Source organism: Passer domesticus, chromosome 3, assembly GCF_036417665.1.
Source record: "Passer domesticus isolate bPasDom1 chromosome 3, bPasDom1.hap1, whole genome shotgun sequence".
In the NCBI taxonomy this organism is placed as follows: Eukaryota; Metazoa; Chordata; class Aves; order Passeriformes; family Passeridae; genus Passer; species Passer domesticus.
Window position 1 is genome coordinate 114,222,744 of NC_087476.1, and position 17,476 is coordinate 114,240,219.

Genomic DNA, 17,476 nt, shown 5'->3' on the forward strand with positions numbered 1-17,476 from the left:
ACAGACAGCGAGGAGAGAGGTGCAGAGGGTGAAAATGCAGTGGGAGATTACTTAGAGCGAGCTCTCAGCAGCTCCACTGCTCTGCTTCTTCAGCTGTAGCCTTTGCAGGATGCTGCCCCTGCTTGCTGTGTGATGCTCTGCCCCCTGAGCTTGGGACACAACCTTCTGGGATGTGCCATCCCCATGGGCCCAGTCTGCCCAGAGCACCTGCTGCAAGGGAAGCAGGTTTGTGTCCTGTCCCCAGGTGGGAAGAAACCTGCAGGAAAGGGACCCCAGGCAGAGTCAGCCCCTTCTCCCACTGCTTTGAATTTAACTGCCCCAATCTCATCCCCAGTGTGTGCAGCGGAGGCAGCAGCACCTGTGGCCCTGTCAGGTGCTGCACATTCACTCCTCTGGCTGTCACATCGGTCCCCAGAGCACAGGAGCACGGGGCTGGACCCTGCAGAGTGTGCCATGGCCCCCAGCACGACAGGCACAGCCTCTCTGCGTGCCAGCATGCAGCTCTCACCAACTCCTTGCTCTTGTCCTGGGAAAACAGGTGGAGAAAAGCACTTTGTGGGGAAACATCTTCACTTTTTCCATTCTTTGCAGGGCACAGGTGAGTAGGTGGCCCTCACCCACCCTTTCACCCAAAGGGCACATCTCCCTTCCAGGCAGCCTCTCAGCCTCTCTGCACTCCCTGCTCCAAGGGCTTGACAGAAACCACACCAAAACACACTTGGCTGGTGCTCGGGAGCCAAGCTTGGTGTCCTGGGATGCCCTGACACAGTGGGACACCCCTGCTCCTCCCGAGGCCTCTGTCACAGTTCGGTGGGTCTGGCTGGTGACCAGCTCACACCAGGCAGAGTTTGCTGCAGGACCTTCACATGACAAATGAGAGTGCTCTCACAGTGCTGCCCCCACAGCCTCCCTTGCTAACGGGGATGTCCCTCTCCAAAACCACAGCAGGAGGAAAGGACTCCAAAAAGATCAGGTGCCCTGTGCTGTGTCTTCTGTTTGAAAGGGATGTGCTGTGGGCACACAGGATAATTTCTTTTAGCTATACCCTAAATGGAGAGTTCCACCGTGACTTTTGGCACCTTTCAGCAAGGTCTCAAAGTCCAAAGAGGTGGCTGTATGAAAAGCCATGGGAAGTTGAGCTCCAAGAGCAGAGGCTGCTTTTCAAGCTCATGTTGCTGCTCCTTGGTACCTAGCTGCTCTGAATGAGCAAACTCCACAGCAAAGATGAAATTTGAGGATCTCTTGCTGGAAACTGGGGGCTTTGGCAGGTTCCAGATTTTGATTTTGGCTATCCTCTGCCTCCCAAGAATCAACCTTCCCATGCATTTCCTGCTGCACAACTTTCTTGCTGCTACCCCCTCTCATCACTGTGCAATTCCACACCGAGAGGCGTTTGTGAATCTCACCATGGAGGAAGTCCTGCTCATCAGCATCCCTCGGAAGCCCGACGGCACTTTCAGCTCCTGTGAGATGTTCTCCCAGCCCCAGTTCCACCTGCTGCTCAACTCCTCTCTGCAACCAGAAAACAAATCCATCGTCCAGCACTGCCAGCACGGATGGGTCTATGACCACTCGCAGTTCACCTCCACCATCTCCACCCAGGTAATGCCTGGCCTGGGATCCAGCCAAAATTGAAATTAGCTCTGTGCTTTGATGAGAAGATGGAGAGTTGTTTGCTGAGTGCACAGAATGAGAGGGCAATCTGTGCATTGTAACCAGTGGACATGATCTGTTCAGAGAAAATGTCCTGGGAGGGGGAAGCTCTCTGAAAAGTCAGTATAGGAGGGAGCATTTATTAATATTATTTTTGTGAGCATCTCATCTTGCTTAGATTGATGTCAACATTTCTCATTATAATCATCCTAATTTTTCCAGATGATTGAGAGATTTGGGAGGGGGTCAGATGGCAGTGGAAGGACACAGATATAGGATTTTCTCTGTGCACCATTTGCACAAGATTGCATCTGTCAGGGTTTCACACGAGCTCTTGATTTCCTTTCTTGGTTTTCCAAACACTTTATAACTTATATTCCCTTGGCCACCCCTCCTCACTGATCTTCACCTTCCTTCTCTTCTCCCCAGGGTTGTGCTGCCTCTCTTCTCTTACCACCAACATCTCTCCCAAATCAAATGTTCTCTCTGAGGGTCTTCCACTCGTAACCAGCCATAACCTTGAGCCTGCAAAAGGTTCCTGCCCATCAAATATTAACCACCCACTTTCTGAAACACTTTTCCAGGGCTAGCAGTGATACCTCTGGGTGTTAATGCTTTACTTTCCTTGGGAAACAATCCAAATCACACAAGGTCTCAGGGAAGGGGAAGTTTGGTCAGGCAAAAGGGGCACAGCTGGGTTAGAATGATTATGCTGGTTTGTCCCAGTGGGAGCAGGGACAAGCCTTAGCCTGGAGCTGCTTCCTCCCCACCACCCAACCACTCCTGCTTTCATCAGGCACAGGGGTAAGGGTCGTGGTGCCCTGGGTCTGCACCTATTTCTGCACTGGAGAAAGCTGTGAGGCAGTGCTGAGGGAGAGGGCAGAAGGAGGTACTCTGCAGCATGGAGCCTCGTGATGCTGCTCCCAAGGCCAGCAGCCTCGGGACCCCTGCAAGGGATCAGGGCTTTCTCTGGAATTCTGCCCTTGTACAAGGAAGGCTGCTCGAGGTCTAGCTGGCCTCATCAGAGAGGCTGCAAGTCTGGGCTGATGGTTAAATTTTGTCACGTTTGCACACAGAGAAAAAAATTAACTCTGCGGCTTTGCCGCAGCATTCTGTAGAGATTTATGATATTTGCACCTCCAAGAAAGTAAAATCATGCTCATTAACTTGATTAGGATGAATGTCCAAACCAACTCCTCAGTAGAAATCAATAGGTTAGTATTAAGAGCAAGTATTTGACCTTACTTCCCCTCTGCCCTCCTTCTTCCCTGCACAGACAACTTCCAAGGCAACTGGTCAGGGCAAGATAAAACTGGTTATCATCACAACATTCCCCAGTGCTCGCTGAGGGTGTCACAGCTCACTGCAGTGGGACACCCTGCCAGTGCCCAGCTCACCAGGGCAGTCTCAGGGCACAACAGAGGGATGAGCTTGAATCCATTGAATTCAATGAGCTTGAATCTCCCCCAACAAGCTGGGGGAGAGACTTGCACCGGGGCAGGTCTTGCAGAGGTCAGGAGGAGAAAGTGGGGAACTCTCCATGTGTGGTCCCCAGGGAAGTTTTCTGATGCCCAGCCCTGTCCTGGGGTGCATCAGGCACAGCATCACCAACCAGTCAAAGGAGGGGATTGTGCCCTCTGCTCTGCACTGGGGCAGCCTCACCTCAAGTGCATTACCACAATGTAAAAAAGACATTCAGCTGTTGGAGAGCATTCAAAGGAGAGCCACGAGGATGGTGAAGGGGCTGGAGAGGAAGCCACAGCAGGAGTGGCTGACGTCACTTGGTCTGCCCAGCCTGGAGCAGACTGAGGGGAGACTTCACTGGGGTCTTCAACATCCCCACAAGGGGAAGTGGAGGGGCAGACACTGATCTTTTCCCTGTGGTGACCAGTGACAGGACCCATGGGAATGGGCTGAAGTTGAGTCAGGGGAGGTTTAGGTTGGGTATCAGAGAAAAGTTTTTCACCCAGAAGGTGGTTGAGCACTGGAACAGGCTCCCCAGGGCAGTGGTCACAGCACCAATCTGACAGAGCTCCAGAAGCATTTGGACAACAATCTCAGGCACTTGGGGTGACTTTTGGAGTGTCCTGTGCAGGGCCAGGAGTTGGACTCGATGACCCTGATGGGTCCCTTCCAGCTCAGCATCTTCTACAGTTCTGTGATTCTATGAAGTGTTCTCAGAGAGGCTGTCACAGTGGGGATGGATAACTGGGACTTTTGTAAGATGCAGCTTTCCATTTCCCAGGCCCCTGGCACTGTCTGATGTGCAGTTTAGTGCAGGATTCCATCCATCCACCACACTCAGCAGGTACAAACTGCAAGATGCAATGTCTGACCACTGGAATGAAGGAGCCTGAGAAGGCAGCAGGGACTGAGCTGGGCACTAAGTGTCATTTTGGCCTTGTGTTTCAGTGGGACCTCGTGTGTGAGCAGCGTGGGCTGAACCAGGCAACAGCAACCTTCTTCTTCATCGGCGTCACGATGGGGGCCATGGTGTTCGGGTACCTCTCCGACAGGTCTGAGCCCTCCCACTGCTCCTCCGCGGCCTCAGCTCCACACGAGGAATTCCTCACACATGGGACCTTCAACAGGCAGTCAGAGGGGCGGGGAAAGGAAAAAAGGCAATTGCAAAGGGAGATCCAGCCTCCCAGAAATTGGATTCAGGCTGTACTGGGAAGGCATGCAGGGAGTAAAAGCTTCCTGGACCAGTGAGCCAGGAAATGCTTCCCAGATCAGAGAGGCAGCTCTGGCCTTGGTTAGGAGTCAGGTGCCCTGCTGACTGTGGTCAGAAGTGCTGCAGGAGCAATAAAAAAACAAACAAACAAAAAAAATCCAGTCTGCAAGACCCGTTTCAGTCTAAAAATGGAGTAAGCTGATTGATACAAAGCTGGACAAAAAAGCTAAAAGGGTTAACTCCTTGCAAATTATACACAAATTGGCTAATAACACCCAAGGGAGGGGCAAATGCTTGCCATAGCTCAAAAGAGTCTCCAGCAAGCAAAATCTGACTCTGTCATTCCTAGAGAATCAGGGTAAAGGAGATTCTTTACAATCAGGGAGGTATTTAATTCCTCAAGGAAAAGGTGAAGCAATGAAGAAAACAGAAACAAATCTGCTCTCTCTGGTTAAATGTTGGGATGTGACAATATAAACCTGAAAAATAAATCCAAGTAATAATCTAGGAAGGGCATCAGATAAGAACCTAAATACTTTTGCAAACAGCAAAACCAGGAAAGCCATCAGAGGACAGAGAGTCCAGGCACGCAGTGGGGATGTGCTGTTCCCTGTACATTATTCATTTTTGGGGAACTGCTTCCTGATTTCCTTCCTCTGGGAGGAATTAGAGTACAGCAAGCTGCAAAATCACTGCAGAGGGGAACCTGAAGTGTGAAGGACCCAGAGATTTTAGTGCTGCAGGTGGGAATTTTTACATCCATATCTTTACCCGTGGGTCCATGGCTGTGCTTGTACAAGGACCCGAGACACCTGCATGATTTTCAAGCTGTGTGCCTTGGCTTTGTATCTACAATAGTTTTATAGCACAGCTGGAGAGAGAGAAATTCAGAACTGAGAAAGGGAGCAGGACAAAATATGGCAGAAAAGAAGATAACACAAGGTAGCACAAAATGAAAAGTAATTTGTTTCACAAATGGATTGTGAGGGGGAAGAGCCAGCAGAGAATCAAGGCATAAAAGGAGCATCTGGAAATAAAAATTCTGTGGTGTGAGACATGAATGAGTCTGTGCTCACAGTGGGAGAATGTGTAGAGGCAGATGCTGGAGCTGGAGCTTTGAAATAAGCTGACAGAAGAAGGCAGAGAGAAATACACCAGAGGAATGCCAGTTAAATGCCAGGAGTAAGGAGACATTGTCCTGGAGCCCTGCAGCATCTTGGGGACAGAAAAGCTTTTAACTGGTCTCAAAATAAGGTCTCAGGAGTGCCAGGCAGCCTGACCTCGGTGTGCACCAGGGAAATCGGCAGAATCTCCTCTGGAAGGTGGAGCCAGAGCCCCAGGGGAAGGTGGGGAACACCAGGGAAGAATCAGCCTTTGGGGTTTCCCAAAAGATCCAAGCCTTACAAACGTACAGGATTTCTTTGCATGGATCAACAGGCATGTCAGCAGAGGAGACACCACCTCAAACTCCTTACCAAACACTCCTTCAGAAACTCAGCGGCCCCAGGGTGAGAAGGAAGGTCTCAGCATGACTAAATAAGTAAAAGCCAGCAAGAAGAGAGGAGATGCAAGTGCCCCATTATGACATGGGTTTTTGCCTTGGATTTTTGTGCCTTTCAGTGCATTTATAAATAATCTGGGAAGGGAGCAAGTGGGGAGGGGATGCTGAGCCTGGCTGAGATGAGGTTGGAGGGTGGAGACTTTGCAGAAGGAGCTAAAGGACTCTGTGACTGGATGAGAGACTCAGAAGACAGAATTTCAGGGCAGATTAATCTAAAATAGAGAAACAATTTAAACCTCTCATTTAAAATGGAGTCTGTGGGCTGACCACAGCTACTCAGCAGGAAGATTTTGGCATTACACAGCTAAACAGAGTTTTGCTCTGGGCAAACATCCACACAGCAATGAGTACAAGGAAAATTAAGGATCTTTAGGTTAAACCTCAGATGTCACCCCCCACATCTCCCCTATCACCTCTTAAAGTCAACCTCCCAAAGCAACCTTCCTTTTCTCTGACAGAGATGAGATCCCACTTCCTTGTGCTAACAGTGAGGCAGAGATCTCATCTCTGGTGCTCCAGGGGGAAAATCATCTGGCATTTTGCTGCCGTTCAGGTTCAGGATTTTTCTAAGCCATTACAGATATTTGGATTTGAGAACTTCTCTACTGACAAATTTTACCCAGGTAAACCCTCCAAAAACCTTCACTGTGAACAAATGCATGCAAAAATACACATATATTGTTTCTGTTATTGTCTGCTCTTCTCCAAAGACTCCTTTTATACCTTGTCCTTGTACTGAATTGGTTCAATAATGCTTTGGCAGACTTCCAGATTGTTTTGGGTTTTTTTATGAAAATGGCTTTTTTATTAATTTTTATGCTTCTGCAGTCTGCTCCTTTAATTGTATTTTCTACAATCTTTCAGAAGTTGTGCTTTCCTTCCACTCTCTTTTGAAGACAATTTTAATGACATTATTTCAAGCAGCCTCCCTATATCCTGCAGTTGAATCCTGGCAGCTCACTCCTGGTTTTCCTAGCAGGTAGTGTGCATTTGCTGAGAGCCCAGTAATGGTTTCTTAAATAGCTGCCTTGACTCCTGCAGGGAAAATTATGGCTTTATACCCTCCTTACCGCATTTTCAAGGAAAATCTTCATTTACAAAATGCATCTTCTTTCTTGGGCAGTTTCCCATTGGAAACTGGATCCAGCTCTGGAGGGTTTCTGGGTGCTTCCTGTTCTGACCCAGGGGCATCACAATATCTTTTACAAATTGTCCCAGCTTAAATTTCAAATAGACTCAGCAAACTCCCTGTACCCAAGCCACAAGCTGGGGGGTTTTGCCAGTAGATTCATTTATCAGCTGCTGAATGAAGTAATTTTTGATTATTTTTGGGAATGTTACTGTGGCATCATGTCCTGGCATGCCACTTTTTCCCCTGGAGCAGTCATTCTCAGGGGGCCACTGGGAGAGCCCTAATGCCAGGATCAGAGCAGGATTTCAGCCCTTGTGGATTGAACATCACCTGCAGGCAGGCTTAATCTGTTATTGCTGCTTGAGCCTAAGCTTTCCTAACATGCAGTGCTGATGTTCATTAAGAGATGACGCCTTGTGGTCCATTTTGATTTTTCGATTTTTATAAGTTGTGTAGAAATACATGCAGACATGTTTCTCTGTCTGTGAGAGAGTGTGTGTGTTTATACATTTATATTGCATTTGTGTGCATTTGATGTTTTGTATTTCTCCACACTCTCCACACAGGACTCTGGACAATGGGGTAAGGAAACCCCAGGGGAACAACAACATCCTGGCAGATTCCTCAGAAACCCCTTAGGATTTCAGGGCTATTTGCACATGTGGGCAGACAATTGGATTCCCTCATTTCCCTTCCAAGGAGCAGGGTGGAAGTGTCACGGCTCTGTCTCCTCCTTGAGAGTGGTAGCAGTGGCCAGTCCTGAGAAAGCCATGGGAGGAGGACATGGACACTGGAGGGAGCAGGGTGTGACATGGGATTTCAAGCTGGCATCACAGCTTTTGATGATCTGGCCAGGAGAGGCAGATTTGTTGTTCTGAGCAGCACTGGTCATTCCACTGGAGATTCCCCATGCTTATGGGGTGAGCTCTGCACGGGACTGCACCACTGTGGCACCAGCTTGATCCAGAGCCACCTCCTCCTCTCCAGGACGCTGCGTCCTTTAATTTTCCTCTAAAATCTCTGGTTTGCCCACTCCAAACCCTGCTCCCATGACAGGTTTCCAGCCACTGTAACCCAGGCTGTGCTCGTGGCAGGTTCGGGAGGAAGACCATGCTGCAGCTGTCCCTGGTGTGCTCCCTGGCTCTGGGGATGCTGAGCGCCGCCTCCGTGTCCTACACCATGCTGGCCGTCACACGCACCCTCACCGGGGTGGCCCTGAGCGGCCTCTCCCTGATTGTCCTGCCTCTGGGTGAGTGTGGGGGGCTGTGGCTGCCAGGGGGGCTCCTGGCAGGCAGTGGGTGGGAAGGGATTTCTCCGGCAGGCAGGGCAGACGTGGTAGGAACAGCGGTCTGGAAATCGCCGCGCGCGCAATTTCCCCCTTGCAGGGATCCCAGAATTACAATTTGCTGTCAGTCTAATTAATATTTGACAGTCTACTCAAAATGCAACCACTTGTTAGTACTTCTGTTGCAACAAGCTGCCCAATTCCTGTCAAGTATCATCACAATCCAAGCCATACTCCAAAGTCTCTGCCCCTTTCCACTCGTGCAAAGTTCTCACCTTTCAAGCACACACTGTTAGGACAATTCAGCATCATTGCCCTGTCCTCAGCACATGTGTCACTTACAGGGTGTTTCTACTTCCCCAGTTTCGAGTTTGCTCACAGCTTTCCTAAGCTGCCAATCCGTATTTTACAATGAGAAGAACTACCAACAGAATTTTTAAAAAATCACACAGAGCTTGGCAAAACTGAAGGTGAAGGATTTAGGTAATTACATGATAAAAACCAGATCCAGATTTCAGGATATCTAGTAAAAAACTGGATAATTTTGTAGATACAGTTGGGACATACTGGGCAAAAAGTACTGTACCCAAGAACAATTAAGAGTTGCAGCAGAAATTTCCAGGATTTTTGCAGCTCTACTCAAAATCAAGCTATCATGGCTTCAGTACTGGAAAAGCCCACACAAGACCTGACAAATCCCAAGGCCTGCTGTGTTTGTTTATTGCTATAAAGGTTGATTTCTGCAAGTCATAGTGGAGCTTGGGAGGGACATTTCTGATTGCTAGAGGTTGTAGCAAGATGTCCAAACCTTCATAGGAAAACTGGCTTTTAGTTCACACACACAGACAAGGACACCCCCAGCTGGCTTTGCACTTTTGCTGCTGTCTGCTCTGGGTGGGCTCCATGTGAACAACAATTCTTCTCAGTCTATTTCTTTAATCTGAAATCATGAGTGGGCAGAGAAGTGGGAAACTGTGCAGGAAAGATGGTTAGGGGGAAAAAAATCTGGTTGATGAAGAAGACCAATGCTATTGAATGGGATAAAAAAAATATCACCAAGAGTGGTTTTAGCACTGTTCCTTAACACATGTCCAATATTTCTTTCTCTGAAGTTTTATTTTAGTGACTGACAGCTTTGCAACAACCTAAGTACTGTGGCTGAGTATTTTAAATGTTCCAAATATCAGCCAAACACTGGAGCTTTGTGAAGGAGCAGCGCAGGGATGTTCCCTTGCTTTGCCCTTGTTAAAAAGCCCTGCAGGCCCTCCCTTGCTGCAGAAGTCCTGCATGTCCCAGCTGGATGCTGCTCCCTCTTCCAGGCATGGAGTGGGTGGACGTCCGGCACCGCACCTTCACCGGGATCCTGAGCAGCATCTTCTGGAGCGTTGGGAACATGCTGCTGGCCCTGGCAGCCTACCTGGTGCGGGAATGGCACTGGCTGCTGGTGGCCGTGACAGCACCTTGTCTCCTGAGCATCGTCTGCCTGTGGTGAGTGCAGCCTCCAGGGAGGAGGCACACTGGGGTTTGCCTCCTCTGCGGATCCTTGGAGTCGCTCAGCAGCCTCAGGACCAGCAGGACTCGTCTGTGTCCTGCAGCTGGATTGCCCAGGTGTGGCAGCTCTGGAAAACTGGAGTGGCCTGGGGTTTGTCTCTCCAGCAAGGCCAAGAGGCAAGGTTACATCACAAGGGGACAAGGAGGAGGCAGGAATGAGGCTGAGGCATTAGGGTGACATGTGGAAGCAGGATTTGGTGCTGCCAGCTCTGTCAGATGTGGCTCAGAGTAAAGAAAAGATACTCCAGTAAAGGAACACTCAACCAGATCCAGGCTTTAATCCTTAGTAAACTCAAGATAAAACATTTATCAGTTCTCTGTCCCCACCTCACAGGGAAGAATACAAAATTTTCCATGAAAGCCACTGACACCTTCAGGCTAGGTCAAGTCCATCTCTCTCTGCATTCCCAAGGTTTTCTCAGGTGTGCAACCATCCTGATGGGCCAAATACACCTGGTTTATATGGGAATTTCCCCCCTGCAGCCTTATTTAAGAATACCTGACATCTCCTAAGCCTTAAAATGGGAGATGGTTCATTTAATCAAAGAAACTTTAATTTTTTCATCTTTTTTTTAAATTTTATTTTATTATTCCCCGTGCAGTAATACAAATTAGAATACAGAGTTGATTCACTGGCAGTCTAAAGAGCAGCTTCTGGTATTTCCCTGATCAAGTCCAACACAACTGAAATATGTGTCCTGCTGACTTTCTTAGTTCAAGTTGTTTTGCTCTCTTTCCAGGACAACCTGCCATAAAAAACTGAGTCCTTGGAAGTGCTGAAATTCACAGATGCATTTGGAACCCCCCTTTTCATCATAACTCTTTGAGTTTTCTTCTTATGTTACTATCTTTCATGGAGATTAGTTCTCCAACAAATTATACTCTAGTCTTCAAGCACCCATAAGGTCAGTGATTGCAGAAAATTGAAAGTCTCTGAAGTATGGAATTAAAATCTAATTTAGCACTCTGTAGATATTATTGACACAATGTCAGAACTCAGTGGAAACACGAGACAACCAAAATACATGGTATGACTCTCTCGAGACAGTGGCAATGAGTGCAAAATGCCATCTTTCCTTCTTTATATTTCCCAAGGTTGTAAGCTTGTCGGAAGGAGATGAAAACTTTCAACAAGACCAATTCTCCAAACATTTTTGCTCTACACATCATTTTCAGTTCCTGCTAGAATACTGACAACAGTTGCTCATTAGTTTTTCTGTAATCTGATTTAGGGCACATGAATCACAAACATTGGATTGTAGGGATCTGGTCTTGGACCATTCTAGTGGGAGACTCCAGTGTGAAGAAGGCTTTGATTATTGTGAAAATCATTTTAGCAACTAACAAAGTATGTATAGAGCTCACCGAATCCTTTCTACATTGTGGTTTTTAATAGCTGACAATTTCAAAGTTTAAAGAGCCCCAGGAAGCACAAATATGTAAATAAAAACTCCCTGGGGCCAGTTGTAATTGGTAAGAGTTTGAAACTTCAGCCAGCTCAGCCTTTAGGGGTAGAAGAGCCTGTACCTGCCAAAAGGGTGTCCCACTGCTCTTCCCATGCACCACAGTTGTTACATTTAGGTGGAAGTCTCATGGAGAAGATGCCAGAGCCATGGATATGGGGTGGAGAGCAGGCAGCTCCAAGAGGAACAGTCTCCTCTCCTTGCACCTGCAGGTGGGTCCCAGAGTCTGCCCGGTGGCTCATAGCCAAGGGCAAAGTGAAGCAAGCCCACAGGCACCTGCTCAGATGTGCAAGAATGAATGGAAGGAAAGACTTTGCTGTCTCACCAGAGGTAAGGAACCGGAGATCCAGACATACATTCTTGTTTTCCCCCTTTGTCTCCCTATGTTTTACTTCTGTTTGATACCTGGGGCAATGCTCAGCCTGCAGTGTGGTCTGTGGACATTTTCCTCTGGAAAGCAGAAATTCACTCCTAAAGATAAAGCACCAACTCAGCTCCCATAAGGCCAGAAATCCCATCCATTAGGTGGAGTGTCTTTCCAATTGTTTTTGCCATGGCAAGAGGACTCAGTGGACTGGACACTGGAGTAAATACACAGTGAATAGAAGCTAGTAACTCTGATGGTACTCACTCCTCAATCAATTGCCAAAAAGATTTTTGGACACGCAGTCTCTTCTTCATAGGCAGTGAAGAAGAACTTCTCTCAGTGCCTGACTTTTTAGGTATTCTGTATTTATATAAGTAGATGGAAAAATAATTACTCTTTAAATGAATGCACTCCTAAGAACAAAGCAAGAAGCTCACTGCTAGCTTTTCATACAACAGCAGGCAGCCACATGGGGAAGAGGGTGGAACTGGCCAACACTGACTTTTCCATCTGCCAGTTCTCTACAGACCTCTCTGCTACATGGGGCATGTCGGTGAGAGGGAGGAAGAAACCATGAGAAGAAAAAGAGGTCTAAAATAGCAGGCAATCTGTAAAGTTGCAGGAAGACATGACTCTGAAAATGTATGCTCAGAGAATGGTTCTGCAAAGGGAATGTATGGGAAATCCAAGGTGGATCTGAAGCTGGAAAGGGCAAAGTCCCCAGCCTGTCTGGGGTTTCATGACTGCATCCTAACAGTACAGCAGCTGAGCTATTTCTTTCTTTCCATCTCTGCCAGGCCCTCACAAGGATGGCAACAGACAAAAACATGGGAGGGAATTACTCCTACATCAGCTTGTTCAGGACCCCAGTCCTGAGGAAGATCTCTCTGTGCTCTGGTGTGGTGTGGTAAGCAATTTCACTCACAAGGGGCAGGGCAAGGAATTCATCCTGCAGTCCCCAGAGGGATTTCCCAGTCCCATCTCCACTCTCTCCTTGCAGGTTTGGCGTTGCCTTCTCTTATTACGGCATGAGCATGAGCCTGACAGGCTTTGGGCTCAGCATCTACCTCTCCCAGTTTGTCTTCGGCGTCATTGAGATTCCAGCCAAGATGGTGATGTACGTGCTGGTGAACCGCATCGGCCGGCGGCAGAGCCAGGCCTGGACACTCATCCTGGCCGGAGTCTGCATAGGAGCCAACATCGTCATCCCCAAGCGTGAGAGGCTCTCCTGCTCTGTTTGCCACAGGGGGAGGGAGTCCACGTTGTGCAGTGCTGGAGAAGGAGAGCCGTGGATTTGTCCATGGGCAATTCTTTGTTGAGAAATCCTCCACCTCAAGAGTGTCCATGAGATGTTATTGTCAGATTGGACGTGATATACATACACGTGGTCAGGGTCTAAGAAGAAAATATTATAAAGTATTTATTATAAAGTTTTAGACAAGGTCACTCATGTGGGCTAACCCAAATCTGGTCACGGTAGATGGTTTCCAGTCACTGCTGAGTGACAGCTAAAGAGTCCAGCAATGGCAAGGCACAGTGCCTACCTTAATTATAGACTTTGTGCAATGGGAACTGTCAGGACCTATCCTGTCATCAGTTCAGCTCCCACTTACACTAATATTTACTAAACCTGCAGACCCAGCCTTTGGAGACAGCATCTCCAGGGCTATGAATCTCCCTGTTTTGTGTGTGGGAGCACTGAACCTCCTCCCTTCTTATTCCTGGAAGTTCTTTCCTGGAGGCAGCTCGCTGCCATAAATGCCTTTTCCTTCCCCCAGCCTTCACCTCCCTGCGTTCAGTAGTGGCCATTATGGGCAAGGGTTTCTCAGAAGCTGCCTTCACCACCGTCTTCCTGTACACCTCAGAGCTCTACCCCACCATTCTGAGGTAAGTAAGGGATGCCACCCACCTGAGCACACCCCCAGGGCCTGGCTGGGGTGCTGCCCTCAGGCCCTGACCATCAGCACAGCAGGATGTGCTGGTGACCACACTGCAGCACTGGCCCCTTGCCTCTGGAACTAGCAGGTCCTAGGAAATTCCTATGCTCATAAGAGAGAGGCAGAAAGCCACCCATTCTTTCACCTGGGTTGTGCTGACAGGAAGATGAATGGAAAGGTGAGGAGTATTGTGTGGGAAGATCTTTGCACTCCATAAAGCACCTGTGCTTACTAATATCTTTGTTCCCTGTTATAATCTGTCAGGGATTGTTAAAAGAATCTGAAAATAATAACTTGAAATATCAAGTTTTACAAGGGACACATACTACCATGTTTGAGAGTCTTTTGGACATTGAATGATATTAAACGAGGCATTAACCAGCCTTTCAGGAGGAAAAACAGAGCTTATTTGACATACCTGAGGAATGGTAACAGAACACCAGATTTGGCATTTGCATAGGTGGGGATATAGCTAAGTCTGGTGGAGTGCATCACCTCAATGATTTCTTTGTGGAAGTCTGAAAAAATCCCCATGAATCACAGGAGGCCTTGTGGGCTACTTCACTCCTGTCCCTTCTTGTCCAGAGAACCCTCCTCTGCCATTTAATCCTTCAGCTTTCAAAGGTCTGTTGAATGTGGGCAAAGATCCACATTAAACCAAAGCGATCACACCGATCTGCTACTTCTTATCCCAGATCAATTTGTATCTTTCATGCTCAAAGACATTGGCAAAGACAAAATTGTTGGTTCCTTCTGCAGTACCTGTTCTGTATATGCACAAGCAGCTCCTGAGATCCTTGTCATGAGCGTGAAATGCCACCCATCCCCTCAAAATTAGGTCTTATTTCTGGTCTCCTCTCCAAGGGCTCCTTCCTTGGACCAAAAATGCTCACAGGTATCTCTAGTGTATGCCATCTGCCTAGAAGTACCTGGGAGAAGAGGAACTTGGATGTGTTCTAAGCAGGTTGGAAGATTCACTAGTCTTACTATTAGAAAATTCTCTCAGGGTTTTACACATTTAAAGTGGAAACAGCTTTAGAGCAGGTATTCTTGTGTGGAACTGCAGCTCCTTTCTCACAATAGACATAAATCTGTTCCTCACAGCAGCTACAGTTAATCTCTGGGATAGAGGATGATTTTAGAATGATATGAAGAAAGAAAAGAAGAAAATGGCAGAGGGAAAAGTCAGGGGGAAAAAAAACCCCTCAGCACTTAGAGAAAATCACGGGGAAAATGCAGAGGCCTGACATGACACAAGTCGCCCTCTCTTTGCCGTGGTGCTCTGCACCTTTCCAGGCAGAACGGGATGGGGTACACCTCCTTCATGGCGCGCCTGGGAGGGGCCCTGGCCCCGCTGGTGTTCCTGCTGGACGAGGTGTGGCGGTCCCTGCCCGAGGTGACCTACTGTGGCGTGGCGGTGTGCAGCGGCGCCGCGGCCTTCCTGCTGCCCGAGACGCTCAACGTGCGCCTTCCCGAGGGCATCGAGGACGTGGAGAAGCCACGGTGAGCCACCTCCCTCCTGCCCTGCACCTGGACTCTGACCAGGAGAGGGGACATCCCTCTCTGCTGCCTGCAGCTCCCCGTCTTTGCGAGGCACGGGAAGGAGGGATAACCCAGTGGGCCCTGTTGGCCTTCCCGCTTTTCTGTCCTTCAGCCCAAACGTGATTTATTTCTTCCAGAGTGAAAGTGCCACCAGCAGCCAGCACTCCCGAGGGTGTGCCACTGCAGGCCCTCCTGAAGTGAGGAACCCCGTGGGACAGCCACCACGTAGGACTGCACCAACCGAGCCACGCTCCGATCTGCCAGGGAAAGAGCCTTTCCCCACCCATCTCACTCCCAAGGGAAGTGGAACTGAGGAAGGAGGAGATCAGGACACCAGCTGGCAGCAGCTAACCCACCCTGTGGTGTGCCCAGCAGCGAGGATGCTCAGGTCTAACAGGGTGTGGAAATAAAGGCACCTTGTGCTAAGCTCTTCCAGTCTTTGGCCTTGTTGGACTTGGACCTTCCAGACCCGTGCACAGCCTTCCAGAAACTACAGTCCATACACCTCGAGAAACAGTGCAGCAAGAAAAATAATCACATAAACCCAAATAAGTTCTAATAAATCCAACTGGGTGGTAATTGATGGTTCATTTCAAACCATAAACTGTAGCTACAAATATTTCTTGAATTTAGAAGAGGTCTGGATGGTTTTCACACTGAGGCTCAAAGCCAGAAAAAAACACATGCAGGAGTCCCACTGGGAATGGGTTAACTGCAAGCATTTTTCCTATGAAAAATGCTGCAAGCATCTTTCCACAAAGAAGAAGAAAAGAAAAGAAGAAAAGAAGAAAAGAAGAAAAGAAGAAAAGAAGAAAAGAAGAAAAGAAGAAAAGAAGAAAAGAAGAAAAGAAGAAAAGAAGAAAAGAAGAAAAGAAGAAAAGAAGAAAAAAGATTTTGCATTTAAATCTAGTGTGTATGCAAGAATTATGCTTTAAGCTATAGGAAAAAAAATAACCACAAAAAAACCCAAACCAAACCAAACAAACAAAAAAAGAAAAAAAAAACAAAAACAAACAAACAAAACCCCCACAAATCCCAAACCCAAAGTCCACCTTGCAACAGGAAACTTTGCATGGAATATTGAGCAGTCCATTATTGGACTTCATTCTGCTTATTGGTCTAACAAATTGATCTTAACTTTATGGAACAGCTTTGCCTCTTGAGCTTAATTATGCAACCATCACAGATGAGCCATCAAATTATCTATCAGTGGGAATTACCTATAATTTTGGAATGCTGATAAACAGCATGTACCCAAACTGGGAAGAGGGGATGGCTTCGGGATCTGAGCCCCAGGTGCTCTGTGGTTCCCTGGGCTGTGAGCTGTTTTAAGCTAAACCACGCACAACAACACTGTGAAGAGAACACACAGTGTTGAGGATGCATCTGAAAACAGATGAGAGGCACATCCAATCCCAGGTCCAAGAGCACCTCCTAGTAGAAATAAGCTGCCTGAAGAAATTTTTTTTTTAGCTGCTATGACAGCAGCTATTTTTTAATTGAATTTTTTCCATCTATGAATCGCTTAACACCTTACCTTTTGCTGTCAGAAAAAGAAAAGGCAATGTGCAGGTCATGACCTATCTGTGTTTCCTTAAGCAAAATGTTCTTTATTTCTTAGAAATGTATCATGATTTATAGAGTATGCCAGCTGATGTATGCAATGCTGATGTCATTACTCATACAGTGTCTGCAGGAAAAACAGGACATTAACCAACTCAAAACCTCAGAAATTTCATTGTTGACAGGTTTGTTAAGACAAACCTGATCTGCTCGGGGGAGGAAATCTGACTTCTGGGTTTTGAATTTGTGAGATACCTTTGGTCTGCTGCAGGTTTGTGAGGAAGACAGAAGTGATGGATACAAAGAAGATATTTCCATAACTATAAAGATGGAACGGTTGTGGAAATAATGGTTAGGCAGTAATGTAGAAGATAAGAAGTGATTGGAAGAGTCAAATGGGTTAGGAAGGAGGCGATCTACCGGCTCAGAGCTGAGCTGCACCTGGGACTGGTGCACAGCACCGACACCCACGGCTGGGGGCGAGCATCCCCCGGGGCCCTGAGCACGGAGGGGACCCGAGCCAAGGCACCAAGCGTGTGCTGGGTGACAGGGGACACCCCGGCCGGTGTCACACCGAGGAGCGGCGGGGTCGGTGACAGATCTGATCCGTGACAGATCCCGGGCGGTGACAGACCCCGGGCGGTGACAGATCCCGCCGGTGATAGATCCCGGCCAGTGACAGAACCCGGGCGGTGACAGACCCCGGGCGGTGACAGAGCCCGGCCGGTGACAGACCCCGGGCGGTGAC

The 17,476-nt window shown here is 48.0% G+C and overlaps 1 protein-coding gene across 1 annotated transcript; it reads left to right on the top strand.

Moving 5' to 3' along the window:
* The first annotated feature begins 281 nt into the window (after positions 1-281).
* SLC22A7 (solute carrier family 22 member 7) lies at positions 282-17,340 on the top strand. Its single transcript, XM_064415266.1, has 10 exons — positions 282-1,602; positions 4,066-4,169; positions 8,115-8,269; positions 9,625-9,793; positions 11,532-11,649; positions 12,484-12,593; positions 12,687-12,901; positions 13,465-13,573; positions 14,920-15,126; positions 15,303-17,340. The coding sequence occupies exons 1-10, from the start codon at positions 1,225-1,227 to the stop codon at positions 15,364-15,366; spliced, it is 1,629 nt and encodes a 542-aa protein (XP_064271336.1). The 5' UTR covers positions 282-1,224; the 3' UTR covers positions 15,367-17,340.
* The last annotated feature ends 136 nt before the right edge of the window (positions 17,341-17,476 follow it).

Excerpts from the sequence above, each read along its gene's own strand:
- SLC22A7 (XM_064415266.1), top strand. The coding sequence starts at position 1,225 with ATGAAATTTGAGGATCTCTTGCTGGAAACTGGGGGCTTTGGCAGGTTC. Across the intron at positions 8,270-9,624 it reads CCTGATTGTCCTGCCTCTGG|GCATGGAGTGGGTGGACGTC; the intron begins GTGAGTGTGGGG and ends TCCCTCTTCCAG. Across the intron at positions 12,902-13,464 it reads CAACATCGTCATCCCCAAGC|CCTTCACCTCCCTGCGTTCA; the intron begins GTGAGAGGCTCT and ends TCCTTCCCCCAG.